The sequence below is a fragment of the Spinacia oleracea genome, chromosome 2 (genome assembly GCF_020520425.1).
Source record: "Spinacia oleracea cultivar Varoflay chromosome 2, BTI_SOV_V1, whole genome shotgun sequence".
Lineage (NCBI taxonomy): Eukaryota > Viridiplantae > Streptophyta > Magnoliopsida > Caryophyllales > Amaranthaceae > Spinacia > Spinacia oleracea.
The window spans coordinates 82677201-82704350 of record NC_079488.1 but is presented as its reverse complement, the minus strand read 5'-3'; the positions used below and the strand labels follow the sequence as shown (position 1 = coordinate 82704350).

General features: G+C 33.5%; 2 protein-coding genes and 1 long non-coding RNA gene across 8 annotated transcripts; 1 reads left to right on the top strand and 2 right to left on the bottom strand.

The window, feature by feature from the left end:
- The first annotated feature begins 2833 nt into the window (after window positions 1–2833).
- LOC110800109 (putative chloride channel-like protein CLC-g) lies at window positions 2834–8545 on the top strand. Of its 4 annotated transcripts, none has more exons than XM_022005401.2 (8): window positions 2834–2972; window positions 3350–3526; window positions 3747–3947; window positions 4280–4457; window positions 5051–5313; window positions 5591–5860; window positions 5969–7097; window positions 8089–8545. In XM_022005401.2, the coding sequence occupies exons 2-8, from the start codon at window positions 3375–3377 to the stop codon at window positions 8221–8223; spliced, it is 2328 nt and encodes a 775-aa protein (XP_021861093.1). In that variant the 5' UTR covers window positions 2834–2972; window positions 3350–3374; the 3' UTR covers window positions 8224–8545. The 4 variants fall into 4 exon arrangements, with proteins under 4 accessions (XP_021861093.1, XP_021861094.1, XP_021861095.1 ...); XM_022005402.2 differs by having other exon boundaries at window positions 2921–2972; window positions 3356–3526; XM_022005403.2 differs by lacking the exon at window positions 2834–2972 and adding an exon at window positions 3053–3076 and having other exon boundaries at window positions 3356–3526.
- Window positions 8546–8627: 82 nt separating this feature from the next.
- On the bottom strand, window positions 8628–15209 carry LOC110800110 (calmodulin-binding receptor-like cytoplasmic kinase 3). Of its 3 annotated transcripts, none has more exons than XM_022005406.2 (7): window positions 15022–15209; window positions 13391–14162; window positions 12358–12680; window positions 10753–10912; window positions 10578–10667; window positions 9779–10077; window positions 8628–9200 (listed from the first exon to the last, which is right to left on the bottom strand). In XM_022005406.2, exons 2-7 carry the CDS (start codon window positions 13722–13724, stop codon window positions 8991–8993), a joined length of 1416 nt encoding a protein of 471 aa, XP_021861098.1. In that variant the 5' UTR covers window positions 13725–14162; window positions 15022–15209; the 3' UTR covers window positions 8628–8990. The 3 variants fall into 3 exon arrangements, with proteins under 3 accessions (XP_021861098.1, XP_021861097.1, XP_056693115.1); XM_022005405.2 differs by having other exon boundaries at window positions 13391–14116; window positions 15022–15181; XM_056837137.1 differs by lacking the exon at window positions 15022–15209 and adding an exon at window positions 14895–14981 and having other exon boundaries at window positions 13391–14116.
- A 5112-nt stretch (window positions 15210–20321) lies between these two features.
- On the bottom strand, window positions 20322–20949 carry LOC130467039 (uncharacterized). The gene is made up of 3 exons (XR_008927199.1): window positions 20726–20949; window positions 20556–20613; window positions 20322–20464 (listed from the first exon to the last, which is right to left on the bottom strand). It is a non-coding gene; the product is annotated as an uncharacterized lncRNA (long non-coding RNA).
- Between the last annotated feature and the right edge of the window lie 6201 nt (window positions 20950–27150).

The following is a 27150-nucleotide window of genomic DNA, read 5'->3' as shown; positions in this document are numbered from 1 at the left end:
TCCCAAACACGAACTCAGATATTCGGAAATCAGAGGCATATTCGATTTTAATCAGCCCTTGCTCGATTTTTCAGTGGGCATGAATCTGGGTTGCTCGAAGAAATGAAACAGTGGGCGTGAATCTGGGTTGCTCGATTTTTCAGGGGATTCAAAATCCCTCACGCAATCTTACTCCCTCCTCTCGGCGTCTTCTTCTGCCATGTTTGCTGAAGTATAAGTTCTTCCCTAAATTCGAGATATGGAAGGAACGAAGAAAGAGGAATGTGGGATCTTACAGTTCTGCTGCTTCAATGGCGTCGCCCTTTCGAGTGCTTTCAACAACAAGAGAAACACATATATCTGGGGAAACAGCAAGTTCTAGGCCATCCATTAAACGTAGAACATCTAAGACTGTGTTATTATTACAAGTTTGGTTCTGCGATTGTTGTTGCGGCGGTGGCGGTGGTGGTGCGGTGGTGCGGTGGTGGTGGTTTTGTAGACTGGTTGTCGAATTGAGTGAAGAGCAGAGGAAGTAGTCGTAACTTTGAGAATTGATGGGTTGTGAATTATTGAAAGCCTCTTCTTCTTCTTCATATGCTGATTCTTCAAGGTTGGGTGTATGAGATGGGTAGTCAGGTGTGTGAGAGAGAAGAAGGAAGGTGGGTTAATGGAAGAAGGGAAGGGAGAGAGAAAAGAAAAAGAAATGGGTGGGTTAATGGGTTAATGGGCGGGTTAATGGGGAATTGGGTGGGTAATTAGGAATTAGGGGGGTTAAATAGGGATTAGGCGGGTAATTAGATCGTAATTGGTTGATTATGAGGATGATGCCGTCATTGATGGGTATTTGGGGGTATTAAGTCATTTGTGAGGGGTATTTGGTGAATTATTGAAACTTGATGGGCATTTGGTGAATTAAGGCAAAACTCGGGGGTATTTCATGAAATATCCGTATTTTTTATAACAAAAAAATGAAATATTATATCGCATGTTCTTTTGTCCTAGTGTCATGTTCTTTTGCTTATGCACATATGTTCTTTTGGTGTAGCATGCTCACTATGCACCATTGTCCATAGTCCACTGATAAAAGGAGAGATAATGTAAAAAGTTGGTGGACGTAAGGGAAAAAAATAAAGTAAGAAAAAGAAGGTGGAAAGATATAAATTTTGTAGGGGTAAGATGATACATTCTCATATCCTAGTGTAAAGACCATTATAAAACTGAATAAAAAAAAAAGTGTAAAAATTATTATGAAATGAATGTAGTATTTTTTTTTGGGGTGTACCATCCGCGGTTCACCTTTAGGGCTAATCCGGATTCGGGGCGAGTTATGAGTGGATAGGTTCCAGTCCCCTCCCAATTGTTGTTGCGGGTGATCGAACACGGGTCCTTCCTATCAAGTTCAGCCTCAATCACCACTGAACCAACAGTCAATTGATATGAAATGAATGTAGTATGATATCTATAAAAGTATTCTAAATCTAACAAGTACAATTATGCAGGTATCATTACCAAACCAATGTTTTTGTTCATGAAAATTATGATATTTGAATATACTCCATTACTCCGTATATTGGACTGGACTAAAGAATGTGTAACACACATAATGTATGCAATTAAAGATGGTCGTGACTCGTAGGAAAATGAAGTGCACAACCCGTTGTGATTGTGTTGCCAAATTATCTTTGGGGTTTTCTACAGTGTACCCCGTATTTTTTTGATTTCTATGTTGTACCCATGTATTTAAAACATTTCACGTTGTACCCTTATACTTGTATAATATAGTCAATCGTATCCTTGTTGTTAATCCAACGTTTAAAAATTCCGTTATTTTTTATACAAACTAAGGTTTTACCGCATTATAATCAACTTTCTGTTTAATAAAAATGATTAATTTTTACAACTACAAAGATACAATGTGTAAAATTTAAAACGTTTAGATACAACATAAAAATCAATAAAGTAGAGAGATACAACAAAGAAAACCCAATATCTTTTTTACTCAATTCACTTAATTGTATCTGATAGTACGGAGTATATTTGTTGTAAACCTTATTTCGGGCATAAATTATATACAAATAAACAAGACAATAACTCATTAAAATCACAAAGATCGTACATACAATTTTAAGATAACCCATTTGTTAAAGAAGTATTATTATTAAGATCATACATTCGATTCTGAAACAAAGGCAATGATAACAAACTATGTAAAACTAGGAACCTAACCCGAACGAATCCAAATTATTTAGACTCTAACAAGCTCTGAAATATTAAGTGTAAGACACCTATAAAACCAGGTGGTGATGTGAGACTTAAAATGTTACTCCCTTCGTTTCTAAATAAGTGTCACTTTTTCATTTTTGGCGTTCTTTTGTAAGTGTCACATTTCTATTTTTGAACATGTATTTTTCCATACACTTTTCACACTTTTCCATACACTTTTCTCACTTTTCCATAAATCATAACTACTTTTGCTTACATATTCTACATTTTTCCACTTTTCAATCCCCACATACACTTTTATTTGTACTTTATTCAATTAAACAATGGAGTATCTACTTTATCTTTTCCCAAAAAAAAAACATTCTCAATCATTAACTCTTACACATTTTACAATTTTCTTAAGCACCGTACCAAGATCCAAAAATGACACTTATTTAGAAACGGAGGGAGTAATAAAAAATAAATAGATCCCCGGTTGATGAACCAAATCTAATCAAAGTTATCCTTACTTATCACCAATTTATTTAATCGAGTGGATTAGATGATGGCCCATCACTAGAGGGCATGGATATGAGTGAGAATGGCACCCTCAAGAACAAGGTGCGCATAGGAGTAAGAGCCAAAAGGTAGACCCCGAATTAATAAATCCCATATAAATACCATGTATTCCGTAGATTAGATTACAAATTAATAAAACTTCACCTAACCCATTTTACAGTATAATCTTGTACAGAAACAGTCGCCATTGATGATGATCTTTGACTTTATTAGTAAGCAAATTTCATCCCAGCATCCCAAAATTAATCAAAATATATTCTTTCTATCCCATATTGTTTATGTAAGAGTAAAGTTATGATCCTTGTGATCATTTTAGGTAATAAACGTTCATTTAAAACAAATCAAAACGGCAAAATAGGACAAACCAAAATACACAGATGGAGACTTGGTTCTTCAACCACTAACCTTTTTTCAGCATAAAAAAAATCCAATCAAAGAATTTGTTTATATTCCCAAGTGTCTTTCCTCATTGTCTTCTTCTCCTTGATCAAATTTGTAGTATCTTTCCCACTATATTTCATTTCAAGCCTTCCATTTTTTTTATTTCTGACTATTTTTTCCCCTGAATTTTTTTATTTTTGCTGGGAAGTTTCAGCAAAATTAAAGCTTCAAAAATGTCTGCACAACAAAATGGAAGAGATGAAGAATCACTCAATGAGCCTCTAATGGATTCCTCTGCTCGTCAATTCTCTCTCCTCAGCAATACCACTTCTCAGCTTGCTCTTGTTGGTGTCAACATTTGCCCTATTGAAAGTCTTGATTATGAGTATGATTTTTTTTTCTTCTTCTTTTGGTGTTTTAATTTGCTTCGCAGACCTTTACTTACCGGTTCACGTTAGCCAACCCCAAATCATTTTTTACTAAGACTTTTTGTTGTTGTTGTTGGGTTTTAATTTATGGGGTTTTTGTACAATTATAGAGGGTTTATCAATATTATCCGACCCGACATCATTTTGGAACTAAGGCTTTGTTGTTGTTGTTTGCAGAATTATTGAGAATGATTTTTTCAAGCAAGATTGGAGAAGTAGAGGGAAGATTCAGATATATCAGTACATTTGTATGAAATGGGCATTCTGTTTCCTAATTGGTTTGATTGTTAGTCTAATTGGATTCTTCAATAATCTTGCTGTTGAAAATATTGCTGGCAAGAAATTTGTTATTACTTCCAATATGATGTTGTATAACAGGTTCATTTCTCAATCAACGATTTTCTCTTAATTGTTATATTACCTCCGTTCCTGAATAATTTTGACGCTTTGGCATATGTGTACAAAGTTAGAAAGCATTTACAATGAACTTTCACTATTATATGCTTGTATTTCAAAACAATGTCACGTTGGATCTTGCTAGATTCGTCTTGGCTATTGTGAACATATTAACTGATAAAGATTGCATTGAAGTCCGTGAAAATATTGAGTGTCAACTGTCAAGAACATTTAGGAACGGAGGTATTGGTTTAAGGTTTATGATTTTGCACATTTTGATCAATTTTTTTTTGTTCTTTTCGTTTTTCATGCAGGCACTTGTCAGCATTTATGGTGTTTACAGCTTGTAATCTCGGATTAACACTATTTGCATCACTCTTTACGGCACTTATATCTCCGGCGGCAGCTGGGTCAGGTATACCAGAAATTAAGGCTTACTTGAATGGTGTGGATGCACCTGACATACTTTCTCCGAGGACTTTGATTGTTAAGGTTAGGGATTTCACTAGGATTGATAGTCTGATGTGTTCATTGAAGTACTTCTTTGGAAGTTTTGTTTGGTAAATTTGAAAGATATGGATCCACATTGCTTTTTTCGTACTGCGTGTGTTCAAGCTATCATTAGTTCATAACGTTGGTGCAAATTAGATAATTTGTTGATGCTTGGAAAAAATTGTTTTTTTTCGACATATTGGAGAAGTGCCTTTATTTTCTGCTTTGGAATGTATTGATGCAAGTCTGCAAGAACAAGAATGAGCCGTTCCTCTAACCATTCAAGACTTGTGTGGTAACTAGGTAATATGGTAAAATTCTAAAGGAATGATTTCCATTTAATAGCATGCTCACATTATGTCTAATTCAAGAATTGAACTGCTGTTTGTTTTCACCACTTTCCTTTGTAAACTCTACTTCGTATATTAGAAGACTTGTTATAAATGAGTTTGGAAGGAGATAGTAGCTCTTTTTGAGGATAGAGCAAAGAATGTAGAGCTTTGTTGAATTTGTGCATTTTTGCTGTGCAATATTAGTTCTTTTTTCTTTCTTTTTTAATGTATAAAACTTTCATCTATATTTTTTGGTTACAGATAATTGGCAGCATCTCTGCCGTTTCATCTTCCCTTATGATTGGAAAAGCTGGCCCCTTGGTGCACAGTGCTTCATGTGTTGCAGCGTTGCTCGGTCAGGGTGGATCAAAGAAGTATGGTCTGACATGGAAATGGCTACATTTTTTTAAGAATGATCGAGATAGGAGAGATCTTGTAACATGTGGAACAGCTGCTGGAATTGCTGTTGCTTTCCGTGCTCCTGTTGGTGGTGTATTATTTGCTTTGGAAGAAATGGCTTCTTGGTATTATGGAAACTCTTATATTCTTCAGTTTCTCTAAACCCTCTTTTATGTTCGTTGTCTAATGCCAGTTCATCTCGCTTATCCCGTTACAAAATTATACTCCATTGTCTTAACTCTTAAGTGTGTAGGCATTATAACATATTTTTGAATGTGAGCTAGCTTCAGAGTTTCTTGATAACTTTTTAATCATAACTCTTTACATTTCTTTCCTTCTGCATATGGATGAGTATATGTTCGTAAAGCTTGGTTTGTTTCCTTACTTTATTATGATTTTCAGGTGGAGAAGTGCACTAATGTGGAGAGCTTTCTTTTGTACAGCAGTTGTAGCTATCATGCTTCGAAGTTTCATGGATTTGTGCTACAGTGGCAAGTGTGGACTCTTTGGTACTGGCGGTTTAATAATGTTTAATGTTACTAATGAAAATGTCGTATATCACCTCAGTGATGTGCTGCCTGTGCTGCTTCTCGGAGCCTTAGGGGGCGTATTAGGAGCCTTGTACAATTACATTCTAGAAAAGGTTCTTCGACTTTACAATTTTATTAACGGGTAAGTCCTGCTTTGGCTTACCAAAAAGCATTAACTATTGTTGGATGCAGAAGAAGGAGCTTTACGATCATGGCTTGTTTGACCCTTCCGTTTGATCTACATTTTCAGGAAAGGCCTCGTATGTCAAATAAGTCTTGCTTGTTCAATCTCTTTATTCACCTCATGCCTTCTGTTTGGGCTTCCCTGGTTTGTAGCTTGCCAACCTTGTCCAGATGATTTGTCAGAGTCTTGTCCTACTATAGGCCGATCTGGTAACTACAAGAAGTTTCAGTGTGAACCAGGACACTACAATGATCTTGCCAGTTTGATTTTCAACACAAATGATGATGCTATTCGAAACCTATTCAGTCACAGCACCGATTCTGAATTTCATGGCACAACCATGCTTTTATTTTTTGTTACATGCTTTTTCCTAAGCATTTTTAGTTATGCAATTGTGCTCCCTTCTGGTCTTTTTGTACCTGTTATTGTTACGGGAGCATCTTATGGGCGTTATGTTGGGATGTTAATCGGTTCGAACTCAAGTCTGAATCATGGACTCTTTGCTGTGTTGGGTGCTGCTTCATTTCTTGGTGGGTCTATGAGAATGACGGTGTCTTTGTGTGTTATCCTTCTTGAACTAACCAATAACCTGTTGTTACTGCCACTAGTAATGTTAGTTCTACTTATCTCTAAGACTGTGGCCGATAGTTTTAATCCAAATATATATGACATCATGATGAAGCTGAAGGGGTTCCCTTACCTAGAATCCCACGCCGAGCCATACATGAGGCAACTGAATGCAGCTGATGTAATTACTGGCCCACTTGAGTATTTTAGTGGTATTGAAAAGGTTGGAAATATAGTTGATACTCTCAAAAAGTCGGGACACAACGGGTTTCCTGTGTTTGATGAGCCTGAAGAATCTGAAACTCCTGTTTTGTTCGGCTTAATCCTTAGAGCTCATCTTATTGTGTTGCTGAAGAAGAAAGCTTTCTTTTATACACCAGTGTCAGCTAATGCTGATGTATTTGAGCAGTTCTCTTCTGTGGATTTTGCAAAGGGTGGGTACGGCATTGTTGATGACATTCAAGATATAGAATTTACAGAAGAAGAATTGAAGATGTTTGTTGATCTTCACCCGTTTACAAATGCTTCGCCATACACAGTAGTGGAGACGATGTCTCTAGCAAAGGCTCATTTACTTTTCCGACAAGTTGGTCTCAGGCACTTGCTAGTGGTACCAGCCACAAATGATGTAAGTTGCTTGCTCCTCTCTCTGTTCCAACATTACTTGTTACTGTAGCTCATATTTATACATTAATTGCGTAGATTCATACCAGAATTGCATCAGTCTTGCAGAAGATTGGGAAGGAAAGCATCTTGACATGATGCTATCCTTTCCAACTTGCATAGTTGGTCCTTTCTATGAGGAATGCCACTTCTTTTGGTGATTTTTTACTCGTTACAACCGTCCTAAAGGGAAGTACTTACGGAGGAAGGGGAGATTGGGTGGGGCTCACGAATCAAGATCATCAAGAACTTAATTTCTACCCGAACCTAGGAAAATAGTCAGTATGCCCAGGGGAAAATTGGTGGATAAATGCACTCTATATCTCTCAGCTTAGTAATTTCCTTAGTAGAAATTTCTTCTTTCCAAGTCTCATATTCCTTCCCAGTCGCGAGCTTCTCACAGTGCAAAAGATTCAAGTTGCATGTTTGTTGCGTCCATATAAACATTCAACCTCTTATTCTGACATAGATCCTGCCTTTAGTCAAGAAAGACTCGTAGAGTACATTTTCGAATAGTGAAAGGTTAAATACATAACTATTAGATACCTAACACTTCATCATATGACAATCTGTCCTTGTGCAGCCTGTGCCAATTTCAAGAAGAAAAAAGATGAATAACTTCATTGAATTATTGAAGGACAATGTTATCAGTTTTTGAAGTGTTAGGTATCTAATAGTTAGATATTTGTCCGTTTCCTTTCGAAAAATTCAGTAAAATGATTATGAACGACCCTTTCCTTGAGTTTCAGCTTGCATGATTCTCAATGTGTCGTAGTCTCCATTCAAGTACATGGTAAGTGATAGTTTAGGTGGATGAAGAAAATCAGCCTTCTTTAATACCATCAAACTTTCTAGTTTTTTGGTTCCTAGAATCAATCTTTACCATGCAATAGTTCATGTTTGTTATGTTCCAAGTTTCTAACAGCATTTTTGTAACTGAGTTATACTTGGTGCAGAGACTGCCTGTTGTGGGGATGTTGACAAGACATGATTTTATGCCGGAACACATACTAAGCTTGCATCCTACACTGGTGAATAGAAGGTGGAAAAAGTTAAGATTTCAGCTTAATCCCTTTGCAAAGTTCCTGTAAGCATTTTCCACACGCCGGAAGAGTTTTTTTTTTTTTGTCAGATTTTTTAGTTGTGGATAGCTAGCTCAAGCAAAAGTTAGTACCTATCCATGAGGTTGAAGAGAACCGAGGCTGGAAGTGAATCATAATAATGCAGCCTAGATTTGTATTTCTTAGAAAGGATAGGGGGGTAAGTGTCAAGAGTTCCAATCGCGTTTTTCTGGTTTTCCCTTATGAAATTTTGTAAAGGAAAATCTTGACTTCTGTTGGAATTCTATTGCTGTAAATAGTTCATTTTTCTTGTGAATTCTTTGGTTGGCTATTCTATCACAAAGTTGTCAGACCCCTCATCGCGTTTTTCTGGTTTTTCCATCTGAGGATTTGATTATTTACATTCTGATTTCAAATGTATGAGAGCAAAAATATGCAATAAAGCTTATGCACATTTGATTATGAATGGTTTCAAATTTTCGGAACTTTGTTAAAATTACATATGATATGACCATCAAGAACACAAAAATACAGCAGCTTATTAGGTACACACAGCGATTCAAAATCTACGGGGTACATATTTTGTGAGCTATGCTAGATGACACTCTTGACGCGGCAAGTTTCCATACTCCTCGTATAATAATAATAATAATGTACACTAAAAATCACAATGAATGGGCATTCTATTTCCATGAAGCACAAACGTTTCCTGGTAGAAGTAGAAGTCGGGGTAGTCAATTAACATCAGTCTGCTCTTGATTTTAAGTTAAAAAGTGGGAAGGCAAGGCATCATCATTCTACCCACTTCTGGTGGTTCTCTGATATTCCATCCTTATCGCCCACAACTGTTCCCCAACCGATTTCATATCTGGGCGATCAGCTCTTCCGGGAGCAGCACATTGAAATGCTAAACAAAATATCTTGTCCAGTATTTCTGCATCTACCCGTTCATTCATTAGTGGATCAACAAGCCTCAACATATCACCTTCATTGTAGCTAGTGATAGCCTGCAGGAAAAAGTAATTCAGTGGTGTCACTAAGCAATTAAGCATGCACTCACAAAATTAACATACATTGAAGGTCGGGCTGGCAATCCCTGACCCGACACAATAAAACCCGACTCGAACTCAACCTGAACCTGAACCTGACCTGAACTGAACCCGAATGGCCTGAAATCGACCCGATTTGACCCATTTATCATATTTGCAGTAATATTAAGTTTTACTATATTTCTGATATTTTTTGACACAACCCAAAATCAATCCGAAACCAAACCTGACTCATTGACCCCAATTGCCACCCCTAATTGAAGGAGCAGTTGCTGCAATTGGACAAAGCCAAAAGATCACTTTCCGAAAGGAAGAACAGTGGGTCATTTGATTGACTTTTACTCCGTACAATTCTAGATTACAAAATACAGTAACAAGAAATAGATGATAGGTTAATCTTGAGATATCTTGATTCTTGCTATATAGGGGTTTTGGGGATTCATGCCTATCCGAAGGTACTTTGCATTGGAAAATTCAGATTTCAAGTCACTTGGACACTATGACAGAACCTGAAAAACAGAAAATAAGAAGCTTACCCATCTGATGGTTACCCTCTCATCAATAGGTCTTTTGGGTTCCACAGGACGGCGTCCAGTCAGAATTTCCAAAAGCAAAATTCCATAAGAGTAGACATCACTTTTTGGGGTGAGTTGATAGGTCTTCATATACTCTGGATCAAGATATCCAACAGTTCCTTTCACCTTGGTTGAAATATGAGTTTGATCACCATCAGCAGGACCCACTCTTGCAAATCCAAAATCCGCAACTTTGGCCTTTAAATTCTCATTTATCAGAATGTTGGATGACTTCACGTCACGGTGAATTATTTTTTTCTCTATTATGACAGCATTAAACATGAGAAATTAGAACCAACCAACCATATAATGCAGAACAATCTGAATTCTTAATTGCATGTCCAAGACCACAGTTTGACAACCTAGAACTGTACTCATTTCCCAATTAATAAAAAAGTTGCCAGGCTACTATTTAAGTCTTTTGCGGCATGCAGAAAAGTTTGTTCACATTCCCAGAAATTGTAACTCAGTGGATTATGGTTGAATGATCCATGATACCCCACTTGGAATGAGTGAGGAGTAGAGCATGGGAACTGATAGTAACACAAGCATAAAATACATTTCCCAAAATCGTGGAGATTCATGACAAAATCACACGTCATTTATATTCGGAAAAGACAATATGTAAATCATAACTAGAAAACCAATGCGCAGGTTCCACCAATTCGTTTTGTTTCTCTTCCTATAGTTCAACTTAAGCACATAATTTCAGTGCAATTGGAAGCAAAATAGGACTTACAAATAGAGTGTTTTTGTTTACCTGAATATAGATGAAGATACGCTAAGCCATGTGCAATGTCTATTGCAATCTCAAGACGCTGCTTAAAATCCAGAATTTTATCCCTCACACCTGAAATATAAAATCTAAAACATGAGCTCAACGCTTCCTCATAATGATTGTTTGAAGAAGAATCATGTTGCTGAGTAGATCTTACCATCTAGATGTTCTCTAAGAGTTCCATTTGAAACATACTCGGTAACTATGAGCCGTTCATTTCCCTTGTCAACATATCCGAGCAGCCTCACCAGTTTAAGGTGCTCAATTTTTGACAAGATCTCGACTTCACTGGTGAATTCAGAAGAATCAAAGTGTTCCTGCAGCAAAGCAGAAGTGAGCTCTTGAAATACAAAATTAATGCTCTATTCACTGCCAGGAAATCAATGCTGAAAAGTGGAAGTGTTTGTTGCCATGACCAATTAACGCGATAATTTTATACTCTTCGTTACAAAGCAGCATACAAAACTTAATGTTCTACAGCAAGGATAAAGGGACAAAACTAAGTGGAAGTGTTTGTTACCATGACCAGATTAATACCCTAATTTAGCACTATTCATGACAATAGCAACATAATCCGGAAGGGACCCAATGGAAATCGACATGTAGTTAGTCTTCAGAAGCAAAAATATAAACGCTGGATCACGGTGATACAGTGATAGGCATAACCAAACTACAAGGTTGAGAGTACATATCATATGTTTCCAAGCCATTGTCAGCAATTAATATAGGAAGAGTACAATTTTGACTCTCATGAGTTAAGGAACGGGAAAATTAAATTGTAAAGAATGGTATATTATCTCAATGATTCTAAAGAGATGCCTGCCTTGACCAGGGATGCGGTGGGTTGAATACTTGGATGTATGCAGCCCTTTCCACTTTCCCCTACTAAATAAAAGAGAGACTGTTATTAAATGACACTTTGCCCATAAGCAACAGAGAGACGTTGCCTATGTAATAGATAAGAGAAACAGAAACTATATAAGCCATTTTATTTTAGTCCATTATAATCCTAAAACCATAGCATAGATAGTCAACTCTATTCAACACCAAAATAGAGAACAACAAGTGGCTTGCAAAAGCTAACAAAAGCTCAATACAACTCTAAGCATGAAAGTTACCCCACAAAGAAATAGGAAGAAAAGAAAAACACAAATAGAAAGAGAGGAAATAATATGCGAGCAAATAGAATAATCACATTCATTAATTCCAATATTCCTTACAAGTGGCACGACAAGAAAGAGTTTGAAAGAAAAATCATTTTCTCGCATCTATATCCAACTCTAAGATGTTCTTCTAGACTGTGGAGATCAAGTATTACCCCATTTATCTTGACATGAGATCCTAATTTCGAAACCAATATAACTGTCAGCTTAAAATCAAGCATGTTTGTCAAATACATATGAAAATAATCAGATGAATCAATTTCAATATCCCAGCATGGTCTTTTGAGGTAAACTAATGTCATCACAAAATCAGACATGTACTCAAAGTTCTGAATCAAACAAGATCGCACGGAATTATGGTAAAAAAAATTATTCTTATTATCAAATTACCCTGATTGCATTTGCAGAAGTATATTCATATCCAAGCACAGTAAGTTCCTAGGTTAAAATCCCAGGTTTTTGGAGGTGAACCTCAAGAACATGCTGATTCACCAAGGTACATAAATGCTTTTCAATATACAATATTTTCTTCCAAATATAATGAGCGTGCTGCAAGTCATAAATTTTGATCTAAAATTCCCTTATTCATAGATCCATACCTTTTTTGCTCGCTTCACAGCTATCCACTGTCCACCAGGTAACTGAGCCTTGTACACGGTTCCAAAACCACCTTCACCGATCTTAAAGGATGATGAGAAATTATGTGTAGCCTTTGCAATCTGGCTAAAATTAAGATGAACTGATCCAAACCTATCGAGCCTTGGAGACATTGCATATCGAGGACTAGGTGGAGGATGCCGTGAGCGATTTGGACTGGGTGGTGGATATCGCGATGGAGATGGACTGGGCAGTGCATGGCGCCATGGACTAGCAGAAACCTTTTCTAGATGTGAACTACCCTCAAAGGAGGAAGACAAATCCACTGCAACAGAATTATTCACAGTAAGCAGTCTGATATACTGATATGCACATTAAAGCTCTGGATTTGATTACGGTCAACCATAAACATAACACAGAAGTTCTGAATGAGACAATGACATGTACAAACAAAGAAAATCATTTTCATGCAACGGAATACAAAAATAAAAACTCATAATAAGTGTTAATATTAAACCCAATATGGCAATGAGTTTCAGTTATGGTATATTACTAGATATTTATTTAGGAGATATATTATGTTATTGTATTCCTATTTTACGAGTTGTATTTTAGGGATAGATTTATTAGTATATTGATTTCTCCTAAATTGTAATATTCTAGTAATATTGTGTTACCTAATACTAGGGCTAGGGTTAGGAAGTTGGGGTATATAAATAGGGATTTATATACCATTATGATTGATATGCTTGAGATCCTGAGCTTGAGCAAAGTTTGAGAGAAACACCTGTGAGGTTGATTGATTGTATTATTAATAACGGTTTTGATTAATAATACAAGTTGGGACGTGGGTATACCACGTTATTAATATTGTGTGTGCTTTGTCTAGATTGTTATCTCGTACTATTCCTAACAATAAGTCCCCGGGAAATCAACTAAATAGGAAACAAACCCGGAAGGAAGTTGACTGACAAGTGATAATCAATGATCAAAATTTTCAAATCAGAAATAACTACACCATCAATATTCACTTACTTGCGGTTAAATCCATCTGGGAATCACCAGAGTGAGCATCCTTTTTCTTAGGCTGACAGCAGGGCAAAAGAAAAACACAGCCTAAAATGAGTACTCCGGGTGCAGCCATGGCCACAATCTTTGAAGAAAACAAAAAATGGAAACCATTTTGGTCTTTCTGTAAATGAGCTACAGGGGATGTGGCTTCTTCTTTGATTCCATCTCGGAGAAGTTTCCTTCCAGCCTGGGGGTGGACATCAACAGCAAATACTTCCGGCCATTGAATGCAAAGCGATAGGCTTATGATGCATATCAGAATTTTTAATGCAGTATAGTGGCTAGTCTGGCTACCCATCCTTGGTGACCAAAACCAATGATTGATCGTTTATTCTTACGCTCATTCTAAGTAAACAAGAGGGTGACTTTGCAAACCATGATATTCCAAAAGCCTTAAGTACACTCACAATGACAGATCAGAAACGAACCACAATATCACCAGTACAGAATCCACTACCGGAAAATTCTGGAGAGGAAGAGCAGGACTAGTAGAGCTGAAAATTAATTGGAATTCCCTCTCTAGTGAACAATGGTCGACTCTATTTAGGGTAAAGCTCAAGAGCTGATTATTTAGAAAGGCAAGTACTATCGTTTGTTTCACTGGGACATCACAAAGGTAATGGATGAAGATTGAACACCAATGGCTGCCGCTTACACCCACAGTCTGAGTTCTCTGCCGCTGTAATCAAACTGAGACCAAGAAACCCCCAAAAGGTCAAAATCACCAGGGAAAAAGCTATAAACACAAGTCAAATAAACTGTAATAAGCTCATAAGTATGCAAAATCACATGTCAGAAAAATTATAATGGCACCTCAATCATAGAATCTAATAATAAATCAAACAATAATATCCTCTCAAGGGTACATAATTGCATGTTACCACTTGCTAAACATACATAAGCAGCCAGACTGAAAATACCATACAACAACCAACTTAATGATGCCTCATTATCACCAGCAAGCTAGAATAATAGCAATGCCTGTATGCCTCCACCCCACATGACGCGGGCCTAGGATCATCTAGGCCAGGCCGAATCACCCAACAAACTCTATATACACTGAAATTATATAACATATTGAACCAAAATTCTACCAGCAACAACTACAGATGTGAGACTCACATTTAGTTACATAACAACATAATTCTTGATTGAAAGGAGAAAAAAACAGGGAAACCCCATTTAAGGATATACATCCAAATTTGGAGTTCCATCTCATAATTGACTAATTGAACAAAAATCAAAAACCATGATTACCCAACATGCCTAAACTAATTATGAAAAATACTCCACAGGCTAAAACAAACAAAATACCCAAAAAACAAGCATTATTTCATACTCCAACAAAAAGAACAAAAATTTCCCACACCCAGATGCTCCAAAAAAAAATTAAGACAATCTCAACTCTCAAGTACAGAATCCTAAAAAAATCAACACCCAGATGTTCAAAATCAAGTTCTAGACAAACCCGTGTACAGAAGAGCCCCATAAAAACCAAACATTTAGCTTTAAGGATCAAGTTACACTTTTAATTGACAACCAATACAAAAGAACCAAAGTAGTAAAAACTAAAAAGGAGGGTGATTGAAGCAAACCTGTAAAAGAGGCGGCTGAACTGAGATAGAGGAAAAACAAAGGCTTTTGTTGTTTGAAGAGTCTAAAGAAGAAAAGATAGATAGAGAAGAACAAGAAAGAGAGTGACTTGGAGAAAAAAGCTTAAAGAGAGGCAAATAGCTGGAAATGGAGGTGGGGTAAGGGTTGATGCAACACCCCTATTGGTTGTTGACGCAATTTTTTCATTTTTTTTTATGTTCAAGTCAAGTTGGAAAATGTTGACTGTTGGTGGAGATTTTAGGAAATTTTAATCCACGCAATGTATGTGGGTTTTGTTTTGCTATATTCACTTTCAATATTTGCTCCTTCATGTTCTAATGATTGATGGTTGCTATATTTGTAGGATGTGTTTATTAATCGATTCATATATAAATTTTTATATAAAGCGGTCTTATATAAAATGTCACTCTGGTGTCATATGAGTTAAGTAATTTAACCTATTAGTTAAACAATAAAATCAATTAGTTAAGTGTTGGAACCAATTAGTTAAGTACTAGAACTAATTACTTAAGAACTAGAACTAATTAGTTAAGCACTGAAATCAATTAGTTAAGCAACAAAACTAATTAGTTAAGCAATAAAATCAATTATTTAAGCAATGGAGCCAATTAGTTAAGCAATCAAAACGGTATTTTCGATAAAGCGGTGTTACACAAAAGTTGTCGCGATTTATATATGTTTCATTTCGTGACAGCTTTTAAAGAGTCGGCACATTTTTTTACTTTAAGAGTTGTAGGTGAGAAATGGTGTTTGACAACATATATAACACGAATAACGATTAGGAAATTTTAATCCACACAACATACAAGGGAAAAACCAAAAATTATACATAGGGTGGCAAAAACTGAACGTACTAATTTTATAAAGAACAAAATTGAAAAAAAGTATAAAATAGGGGAGGCAAGATTCTAACCTTATACCTCTAACAACTTCTAACTTTCAAGGTAAAATTGTTACTTGAGCTATATTAGACATGTACTCTATAATGCATATTTAATTTTTAAACAGAGATAAGGAAACAAAAGGGGTCTAAGTTATCCTTCTTTTCACGGTTTAGGGTCTAAATTTTATTTTTTTTCACCATTTGGGGTCTATCTTTAATTCTTAGGTAAATTAACTCATGTTTAACTCACCCTTAGCCATATATGAATTAAAAAAATAAATTATATACATATATATTAACCGCTATTTTTTTTGGTGAGGGGTACTGCTATTTTAATTAGCTAGTAATAATAAAGAAAATTTCCCATTATTATTTACCTAGGCATTGAAAGAAAATATAACTGGAGAATACTAATTACCTACCAAAGTAATATCTTTCAACAATAAAAAAAATCTAAAAAATAAAAAAGTTACAACCTAGTATAGTAGTAATACAGCACGATTATTGCACGAAAAATAAACAAAATGTCTCAAAGTCATTCTCCTATTTGATTAACGTTCAGGGTTCTAAAACTTTTTTTTATTAAATAGCACATTTGACATTAATTTAAGAATAGATATTGGCTATAATCGTTGTAAAAATACCGGCTTCCCCAATTAACTTTAAATTGGCTACAAATGAAATATTTTGTGTTAGGATTTCGTATGAATTCAAGCTTTGGGTAAAACAGAGGATACCTTATAATTAACGACGAATTATTATAAGTTAATGGTGTATACTTGATTTTACAATTGAATTTTGCACTAATTGTTGTAATAGACAATTTAGGACGATTGTATAAATGTTTATGTAGGAAGGATTAGACCGTGCGGTCGGTTAATTGACACTGTACGAAATATGTAAAATTAACGGAACTTACTACTCCCTCCGTCCCGGAATAATTGACCTGTTTTCCTTATCGGGCCGTCCCTTAATACTTGACCTGTTTCTAAAAATGGAAATATTCTAATAATATTATATTATTTCTCACTCCACCCCTATTAACCCACCTACCCCCTACTCCATACAAAAAATAATTAAAAATTCAAACCCTACTCTCCCCCAACTCCACCCCTTTGCAGAGTAAACTATACTGGAGGTCCCTAAACTTTGGCAAAAGGAGCAGTTTAGTCCCTCAAGTTTCAAAAGGAGCATTTTAGTCCCTGCGTTTGGATGGAAACCGCTGCTTTTTGTTTTCTGTTACTAACGTCTGTTAAAATGAATTAAAAATAAAGGAAAATTAATATAAAAGGTAGAAAGTGACAAAATAACAGTTACTTTTACCCATAAACATTTAAAAAATAAAGGCAAAATTCATATTTTCTAAAAACTAGCGGTTTAAGCTCTAAAAAACAGCGTATTTAACAGGACATTTACACAAATTAATTAACACTTTCAGAAAAATTAATTAACACAAAATAGATCGTTGCAATTTCATAACATGGTCAATCAAAATATCCCCTTGATCTCTCTTGATTAGATATTTATATGATTTCATTGGACCAAATAAATGATTATGTTTGAGTAGTTACAAATTTCTTGGGATTATGTGTTCCCTCTTACTTACCTTGCAAATCGTAGATATTGTGCAAAAAGCAAACTTAAAACCCAAAACCTCAATCGAATTCATCCGCTCAATTGATCATTAACCAAATTAAATAATGGCGTGAATAAAAAGTAAAAATAAAATTAAAGGGCAACAATCAACCTATAATGTAACAGTAATTTACCAAAATCATACAAAAATTAAACAATGGAGAAGGGATTACTTGGAAAAATTAGTCGAAATTCTGAAAAGGGTCAGCTCTCTTTCTCCCAGTTTTAAAGACGAGCCAAAGATTAGTGAAAATGTGAAATTACAGGGGAAAAATCGAAACCAACCCAGAATCTCTTCAATTGAAACCAACCCAGAATAAATAAGAAAAAAATCGAAACCAACCCAAAATAAATAAAATACAGGGGAACAAAAAAAGGGGGAAATCAGTGAAAATGTAAAATTACAATGGAATTGTTGGAGAAATCCAAGAATTAAGAAGGAGAAGAGATTGAAGAATATCCATAATAAAAGAGGAGAGAGAAAGAGAGAGAAAAAGGTAGAAGAAGAACTAGTGGTAGTAGCAGACATCTAGGAGAAGAGAATTTGAAACTTTAGAGTTGTAGAAAAACGACAATTAGCTGAAGTTGATGGCGATAATTGCTGAAAATTTAGAGTAAATTTGCTTGGGTTACACACTAAATTCAATTTGATTAGGAAGAGTTGTGGAAGAACCTAGAAAAGAGGAAGATAAAGGGTGAAACGTGTAAATGGAGAAAAAGCCATATGAAAAAACTAAGTAAGTTGAAAAAGCTAAGTCATAATCAAAATCAGCTGTTTTCATTTATTTATACACGTGTAAATTAATTTTCCTTTTCTTTAAAGAGGTTTTATTATTATTTTATTGAACTTAACGGAAAATGAAACGGTGTTAACAAAAGTAGCTGATTCCATCCATTTTGAGGGACTAAAATGCTCCTTTTGAAACTTGAGGGACTTAACTGCTCCTTTTGCCAAAGTTTAGGGACCTTCAGTACAGTTTACTCCCCTTTACACATTTCCCACTAACTACATTAAAATAATAACCCACTATCAACTACTACCTATTAAATTAAATAAGTCAATTCAAGTCTCTTAAACTCTGTGCCGGTCAAACCGGGTCGAGTATTTCGGGACGAAGGGAGTACTTCGTAATATTTTGTTGTCAAAGTATGTCAATTTTGCGGAGAGTTATTATGCTTTTTCTAAGTTTAATTGCATTGTTTTTATTGTTTGGTTAGTGTTTGTAACAAACTTTTCAAAGCTTTAGGCCCTGTTCGGCAAAATTAGATGTAGCGGGTAGCGGGTAGCGGTTGAGTAGCGGGTAGCGGTGAATGGTAGTGGGTAACGGTTAGCTTTCAAAGTAGCGGCAGACTGATATGTGTGTTCGGTAAAAGTAGCGGTTGATATTCTAAAAAAAATAAAAGGTAAAATATTATTTTAAACTTTATTATAAATTTGTCAAAAGCTACCTGCTACCTTAAAAGCTACTAATTTTAACGTTTGACAAAAGCTACCCAAACGCTACCTCTACCGCTAACCGTTACCTAAGACGCTACCTTGCCGAACGCTTACAAATTTTACAAGTAGCGTCTTGATTAGGTCAAAACGCTACCCGCTACCTCAAACACTACTGCCGAATACGCCCTTAGCCTTTTAAAATAATCTCCTTTTGTGTGTAAAAAAAAGTTACATTATGTAAACGGTGATTTTAAGCTATTACGATTTTTTTTAAAAGCAGTAATTTATGCTTGCACGTTCACTTTATATTTGGTTTAAATATCAGCTAATGCATCTACAACTACGATAGTGATGACTTTTGGACTTTGTATTTAAATTTATTTTTTTCAACAATTAATGTTTATAATTTGTTTTTCCTTTAAAATAATTTAAACTAGACTTTAGTCCGTGCGATGCACGGTTTCTATTCAATTGTTACGTTAAAATAAAACTCCTACATAAATCAACTGCTATATTTTATATATTAGATTAAATTGATTTTTTTTTTTATTTTGGATTGAAGTTCATTTTAGATTTATTTTTTTAATTATTATAGTGTTTGATTTTGGATGAAATTGTATATAAGAAATATTAATAACTAGTTTTGAAGCCCGTGCGATGCACGAGTTTCGTTTTATTTGTTCTTTTTTAGTAACGGTTTTGTATTTATGTTATTAGGTTTTGTTACGGTGAATGGATGGTATTTTTGTTTTGGAAGACAATCATCTTTAACGACAATCTAATTACGACGGGTCAAAAATCCCGTCGCAAAAGCCTTTTGCGACGGGGCTAACAAGCAAACAATGACGGGAATAACCGTCGCAAATGTCTTTTACGACGGGTTTACGACGGATTTACGACAGGATTTCTATTAACGACGGCCCCCTTTTATGACGGGTTCGCGACAGAAAATCCCGTCGTTAATCAACGATTATTGGCCTTTCGCGACGGGATTTCCCGTCGTTAATAGTACAATTTCTTGTAGTGGGATCAGTAACTATTAACAATAATAATAATTAAGTTCATTTGGAAGATAAAAATGACACACATGCATTAAGTAGATCTAAATTCATTTTAACTTAATTTATTTCCTATGTTTGGTTTAGTGGCAATAGATTAAATTAAAATAAATTTGTCCATAATTGGATTAATGGGTTAAATGAAATGGTGCATAATAACTGAGCAAAAGTGAACCTATTACGACAACTAAATAATTGAGCAAAAGTCTAGTCTAGACTAAACTAAAGTACTTGTTATTTTTTTAAGTGTGATAAAGACTTCAGCAACTTCCGATCTATTTCCCCACAATCAAAATGTAGTCGTCTCTATCTCTTCAATCATCTTCCCCAATCACAACCAGATCAAATCTCACCTTCGATTTCCCATCAGTTTCAGCTAGACCTCTCAATCTCAATGTCAATGTTGTCCCCTGCAATAATTTAGATAAGAAAACTAAATAAATAATAACATCATAAATAATATATTTAATTAACTCTACAGAAGAAGGAAAAAATATGTACCATTGGTCTTCTATTTCGATAGAATCTCCAACTTCATTCACAACCATACCAACGACATCTAAAAAGAGAAAAAAAACAACAAAGGAAAAAAAGACAAAGTATTTGGCAAAATTATTTGACAATAACTCAAATAAACTTTAGTACGGAATAAATAACAAAATCATACATACCAGGAAGTGAGTAGTTTTTAACAAACTTATTCAAGTGTACTGTAATTGTACACAATCAAATCGATGCATTGGCAACGGCCCTAACAACAGTATTTTGAAAAAATTGTATCATTATCTTGTTGTCGCCAACAATACGGTATTGTTCCTTATTAGGTTGGACCGAAAAATATCTGATTGTATAGATTTTTCCCTCATAATTTTGGACAGAAGCTAGTGATGGACAAAATTGGATTTAATAGAGGCATGCACATAATCACCCTGCAGTTAAATTATAACAGTTAATTTAAAAAGTGCGTTGTAAAATCATAAAGTAAATATTAGAAGAATTATATACCTCTTCGTCGATGAGGACCATGTCCAAACTAATTAAACTATTTTTTTTGCGGAAGTTCACCACATCAATCAAGCGCGAAACACGAACTTTAATTTTCCAGTCGTTCCTACTGGAATTTAAATCATGGATCAAAGAAGTAGCCATTGATAACCAAACTTAAATGTGAAAGATGTGATTGTGTATGAGTTATGAATTGAACAATACGACCAATTTATAGGATTTCATCAATTATAAATTTGAATATGATTAGAACTTCCAATTTATATCTTAAAGAATTGTAGTGTATTAGTATACGTTTATCTACGTTTATCTTAAACGTTTAGGTTATATCTAAGGTTTTTTTTTTTTAATTATTAAAACTTAGATATATATTGAGTAGGATTATTAGGAATTTTTGTTTTTTGAACTCTTCCCATCAAACGTTTATCTACATTTATCTAATACTAAGTTTTGTTTTTTTTTTTTAATTAAAACTTAGATTGAGTAGGATTATTAGGACTTTTTGTTTTTTGGACTCTTCCCATCAAACGTTTATCTACGTTTATCAAATACGTTTAACGTTTTTTAAAAAAAAATAATTAAAACTTAGATATATATCCACGTGGCATCTACTTAATTATATACGTGGCACTTGAATTTTTTAATTCAAAAATAAATAAGAAATCTTCTTTTTAATTGGCCGAGAGCATTACTAATCCTACGTGGCGCTCTAATATCTCAGCAAAAGTGCCTCCTTTATATATGTATATTAGATTATTTAATAAAAATATTTACGTAGCACCTAATTATTTATCTGCGTGGCATTCGAATTTTTAATTCAAAAATAATTTTGAAGTCTTATTTTTCATTGGCTGAAACCATTAGATTTCTTATGCGGCGCTCTAATATTGGATTAATGTTTGATTTTGGATTGAATTTTATTTTAGATTAGTGTTTGACTAGATTTTAGCCCGTGCGATGCACGGATTTTGTTAAATCGTTAAGTTAAAATAAAACTCCTATTATAACTGCTATATTTTATATAATAGATTAAATTAGTATTTAGGTTGGAATGAGAGGTTGAGTTCTACGAAAACTCTACGCAGTCGGTGAGGAATTTTACTTAAAAGGTAAAATATTAAATTATAATATATTTTAAATTGGAAACATATTTTCTAATATAAGACTGATTTATTATTTAAATATTTGGTAACTTATAATAATTAGGAAAATTTGTAATTATTAATCCAACCTTTGCCCGATTTTCTTTAATTAAGCCTACCTATGCAATATTTCTAAATAATCCAACCTTTATGACCCAACTACTATTATTAAGCCTAGCAAGTTAATAACCTGCTGTAACCGGTATTCACCCTTACGTGGCAATATAACCGTTACAATTTTTTTTTCCCTCCTTTTTTTTAATTGTTATTCTAATGTTCGTTCCTCTCTCCTCTGCGATTTAATTGCTTCATCTCTGCAATTTTCGTTCCTCTCTCCTCTGTTCATCATTTCTCTTCTACCTCTTCTCCACCATTGTTGATCCCTCATACCTCTCCATTCGAAGTTCGTCAAAAATAATCAGCAATTGCTATGACTGGGTTAAACCAATCAACTGTTGGATCTGGGTTAAGGGTTAAGGGTTAAGGGTTAAGAGGAGAGAAGGGTTAAGGGTTTTTTGGAAAAAAAAATAGAAAATCCTGTTTAGGTGGCACGTGATGTGACGTGTCCAAAATTTTAGGAGGAAAATCAACTTCAGGTTGTCAACGTTTTTAATGTTGACTTTGTAACAGGTAACCGGTCACACAGGCTTAATAATAGTACTTGGGTCATAAATGTTGGATTATTCAGAAATATTGCATAGGTTGGCTTAATTAAAGAAAATCGGGCAAATGTTGGATTAATATTTACAAATTTTCCTAATAATTACAATCGGAGATGATTGTTTATTAGTAGAGTATGTATTTTAGTATGAAAAGGAATGTAACTATGAAGAATGTATCTATTCATAATTCTAGTAGTAGAGTAATTAGTAAAATCTCCTACGGCTTATTTACTATGCAATTAGCCAGTAATAAGATAAAAATTGGGAAGTCTGTTTGTACTTTAGCATATCATAGTCAATTATTTATCATGATTGATTTTTACTTATTCAGTGAAGTTTTAATCAACTACGGAGTACTATTATTATTGGTGTGCTTAATTAACGCTTTATTTAGAGCGTTATGTTATATTGTAAACACTATAGCATGTATAGTATACTTCGTATTAGAAAATAGACAATATTAGAAAAGTATAACTCTAGTTATTATTGAGATATTTGTCATGATTTTATTTGATGTGAATAACAATAATGAGATACTCCCACTTATTTATAACCTTAATATATTGGGTTTAAGTTCTTTGCTTTGGGTACTTTTCCCCTTCGTATAGCCTAAGTACGTATAGATCCCGATAGTTGGTATGACCAAACCCGAACCAAAAGTTTTCCAGCTCCATTCGGTTCAATCACAAGAACGACATTGTGTTCATTTTTATTCTTTAATGATCTACTTTATTTATTATATAAGTATTACTATTAATTATAATGTAATTTACATTTTATTATTATTTAGTGTTTACGTTGGACAAAGTTTTATTGTAGATTTTGGATTAAATTTTATTATAGATTTATTTTAATTATTAGAATATTTGATTTTGGATGGAATTGTATATATTATTAATTAATTAAAATATCTACTTGACACCTAATTATTTATCTATGTGGCACTTGATTTTTTTAATTCAAAAATAAATTAGAAATCTTATTTTTCATTGGCCGAAACCATTAGTAATCCTAGGTGGCGCTCTAATAATTTAGCAAATATGCCTTCTTTATATATGTAATTAGATTAGATTAGATTAGTAAAAATAACATATATAAAGGAGGCATATTTGCTGAAATATTAGAGCGCCACCTAGGATTACTAATGGTTTCAGCCAATGAAAAATAAGATTTCTAATTTCTTTTTGAATTAAAAAAATCAAATGCCACGTAGATAATTAATTAGGTGCCACATAGATATTTTAATTAATTAATTAATTACTAATATATACAACTCCATCTAAAATCAAACACTCTAATAATTAAAAAATAAATCTAAAATAAAATTCATCCAAAATCAAAAAATAATCTAAAATAAAATAAATAAAATTCAATTTAAAATCAAACATTAATCCAATATTAGAGCGCCACGTAGAAAATCTAATGGATTAGGCCAATGGAGGAATATTTGCTGAAATATTAGAGCGCCACCTAAGATTACTAATAGTTTCGGCCAATGAAAAATAAGACTTCTAATTTCTTTTTGAATTAAAAAAATCAAGGGACACGTAGATAATTAATTAGGTGTCCCGTAGATATTTTAATTAATTAATTACTAATATATACAACTCCATCGAAAATCAAACACTCTAATAATAAAAAATAATATATTTCCACGTAGATAATTAATTAGGTGCCACGTAGATACTTTAATTAATTAATTAATTACATATATATATACAATTCCATCTAAAATCAAACACTCTAATAATTAAAAAATAAATCTAAAATAAAATGCATCCAAAATCAATAATAATCTAAAATAAACTAAATAAAATTCAATTTAAAATCAAACATTAATCCAATATTAGAGCGCCACATAGAAAAATCTAATGGTTTCGGCCAATGAAAAATAAGATTTCAAAATTAATTTTGAATTAAAAAAGTCGAGTGTCAGGTAAAGAAATGATTAAGTGTCACGTAGATATTTTTTATTAATTAATTATCAATATTACGCATATACAATTTCATCCAAAAACAAACACTCTCATAATTAAAAAAAAATCTAAAATGGAATTCAATGCAAAATAAAAAACTAATCTAATATAATATATAAAAGTGGTACATACATAGGATTTTTATTTAAACATAACAATTTAATAAAATCCGTGCATCGCACGGGCTAAAATCTAGTATATATATATAAAGGGGAGTTTTTTCAAGAGCATTTAGATCGTCCACGTAGGATTTTCACGTCATCACATATAATTAAATTATTAATTAATTAAATAACTAATATTAGAGTCTTTTCATGATTGACCACTTAATATGATAAAGATAGATTCCAACTAAAATTTATCCTACTTCTCTTCTCCTTTTTGTGTATATATACATATAAACTTCTTTTCGTGATCCACCAAAACTCACGTATAACACAAAAAAATCTACGTAAATTTTTTTTTTTACACATCATAATTGTTTATGCTCCATCGGCTTAAGAACTTGCTATTCGTTTATGTGTGTTCATTTAATACTATTTGTATGCCTATTGGATATTGATAATAATTGTATATAAACTTCTTTTCGGGATCCACCAAAACTCACGTATAACACAAAAAAATCTACGTAAATTGTTTTTTGTACACAGCATAATTGTTTATGCTCCATCGGCTTAAGAACTTGCTATTCGTTTATGTGTGTTCATTTAATACTATTTTGTATGCCTACTGGATATTGATATACGGAGTATTTGTATTTTAGTTTTTGTTGTGCTTGATTTCATCTTGCTTAAGTAACTCACGTGCATCAATTCTTTGCTATGTTTCAGCGCAAAAGTCGATGGTTCAAGGAGGGTGATCGATGCAACAAATTATGCGGAGTAGCATTTATTATAATAAATGGTAATTGTAATTTCAATTACCTTAATAATTTTTACATAAAAAAAATCTTTTTGGGTGCATGAAAGAAATTTGTAATAGTTATGATAATTATTATTAAGTGTATAATAGAGTTCTATTTGCATTAAACCTATATTTTTTTTCCAATTATAAATTAATTTATACCCATATCTAACCATCAACATACTTAATTACATACGTGGCACTTGAATTTTTTAATTCAAAAATAAATTATAAATATTCTTTTTCATTGGCCGAGAGCATTACTAATCATACGTGGCGCTCTAATATCTCAGCAAAAGTGCCTCCTTTATATATGTATATTAGATTTTGGATGAATTTTATTTTAGATTTATTTTTTAATTATTAGAGCATTTGATTTTGGATGGAATTGTATATATTAGTAATTAATTAATTAATTTAAATATCTACGTGGCACCTAATTAATTATCTGCGTGGCATTCGAATTTTTAATTCAAAAATAATTTTGAAGTCTTATTTTTCATTGGCTGAAACCATTAGATTTCATACGCGGCGCTCTAATATTGGATTAATGTTTGATTTTGGATTGAATTTTATTTTAGATTAGTGTTTGATTTTTGATGAATTTTATTTTAGATTTATTTTTTAATTATTAGAGCGTTTGATTTTGGATGGAATTGTATATATTAGTAATTAATTAATTAATTTAAATATCTACGTGGCACCTAATTAATTATCTACGTGGCACTCGATTTTTTTAATTCAAAAATAAATTAGAAATCTTATTTTTTATTAGCCGAAACCATTAGTAATCCTAGGTGGCGCTCTAATATTTCAGCAAATATGCCTCCTTTATATATGTATATTAGATTATGTATGGTTAAGGGTGAGTTAAGTATAAGTTAATTTGTCTCAAAATTGAACATATCCCAACTGGTGAAAAAATAAAACTTAGATCCCAAACGGTGAAAAAAATGATAACTTAGACCCTTTTTGTTTCCTTATCTCTTTTTAAACATATCATGAGGGAGGTTATGGCCCCCCCAGTCCCTTTAGTGAAGATGTGGGGTTATTTTAGTAAATTCACTTTTGGTGTCCCCCTTGATTACTAAAATATCATCCACACTTATAGAATAGAGAATATAATGACAACATACCCAATAGGAAAAAGCCCAAAGAAGAATTTTAATCAATCTTGCCCCTTAAATAAATTCTTACCATTTTAATCAATATGTTTATATGCGTTCGGCTCTATCTAACTTATATGTTTCTTATATTCGCACTCATCGCATTTATATTATATTTTTACATGTTATTTCAGGTTTAAATGTAATAACACACATTTGTTTCCTATATTCGCACACATCGCGTGCATATAAGACTAATATGCTTATCGAGGAACAACTTTTAAAGTAGCAGTTACAATTTT

Bases quoted from the DNA above. Each gene is read 5' to 3' on its own strand.
- LOC110800109 (XM_022005401.2), top strand. From the start codon at position 3,375: ATGTCTGCACAACAAAATGGAAGAGATGAAGAATCACTCAATGAGCCT. The intron at 3,948-4,279 runs GTTCATTTCTCA...TTTTTCATGCAG, and splicing joins AATATGATGTTGTATAACAG to GCACTTGTCAGCATTTATGG. The intron at 5,861-5,968 runs GTAAGTCCTGCT...CTACATTTTCAG, and splicing joins CTTTACAATTTTATTAACGG to GAAAGGCCTCGTATGTCAAA.
- LOC110800110 (XM_022005406.2), bottom strand. From the start codon at position 13,724: ATGGGTAGCCAGACTAGCCACTATACTGCATTAAAAATTCTGATATGC. The intron at 12,681-13,390 runs GTAAGTGAATAT...ATTCTGTTGCAG, and splicing joins CCAGATGGATTTAACCGCAA to TGGATTTGTCTTCCTCCTTT. The intron at 10,078-10,577 runs GTAAACAAAAAC...CTGTCATAATAG, and splicing joins GTATCTTCATCTATATTCAG to AGAAAAAAATAATTCACCGT.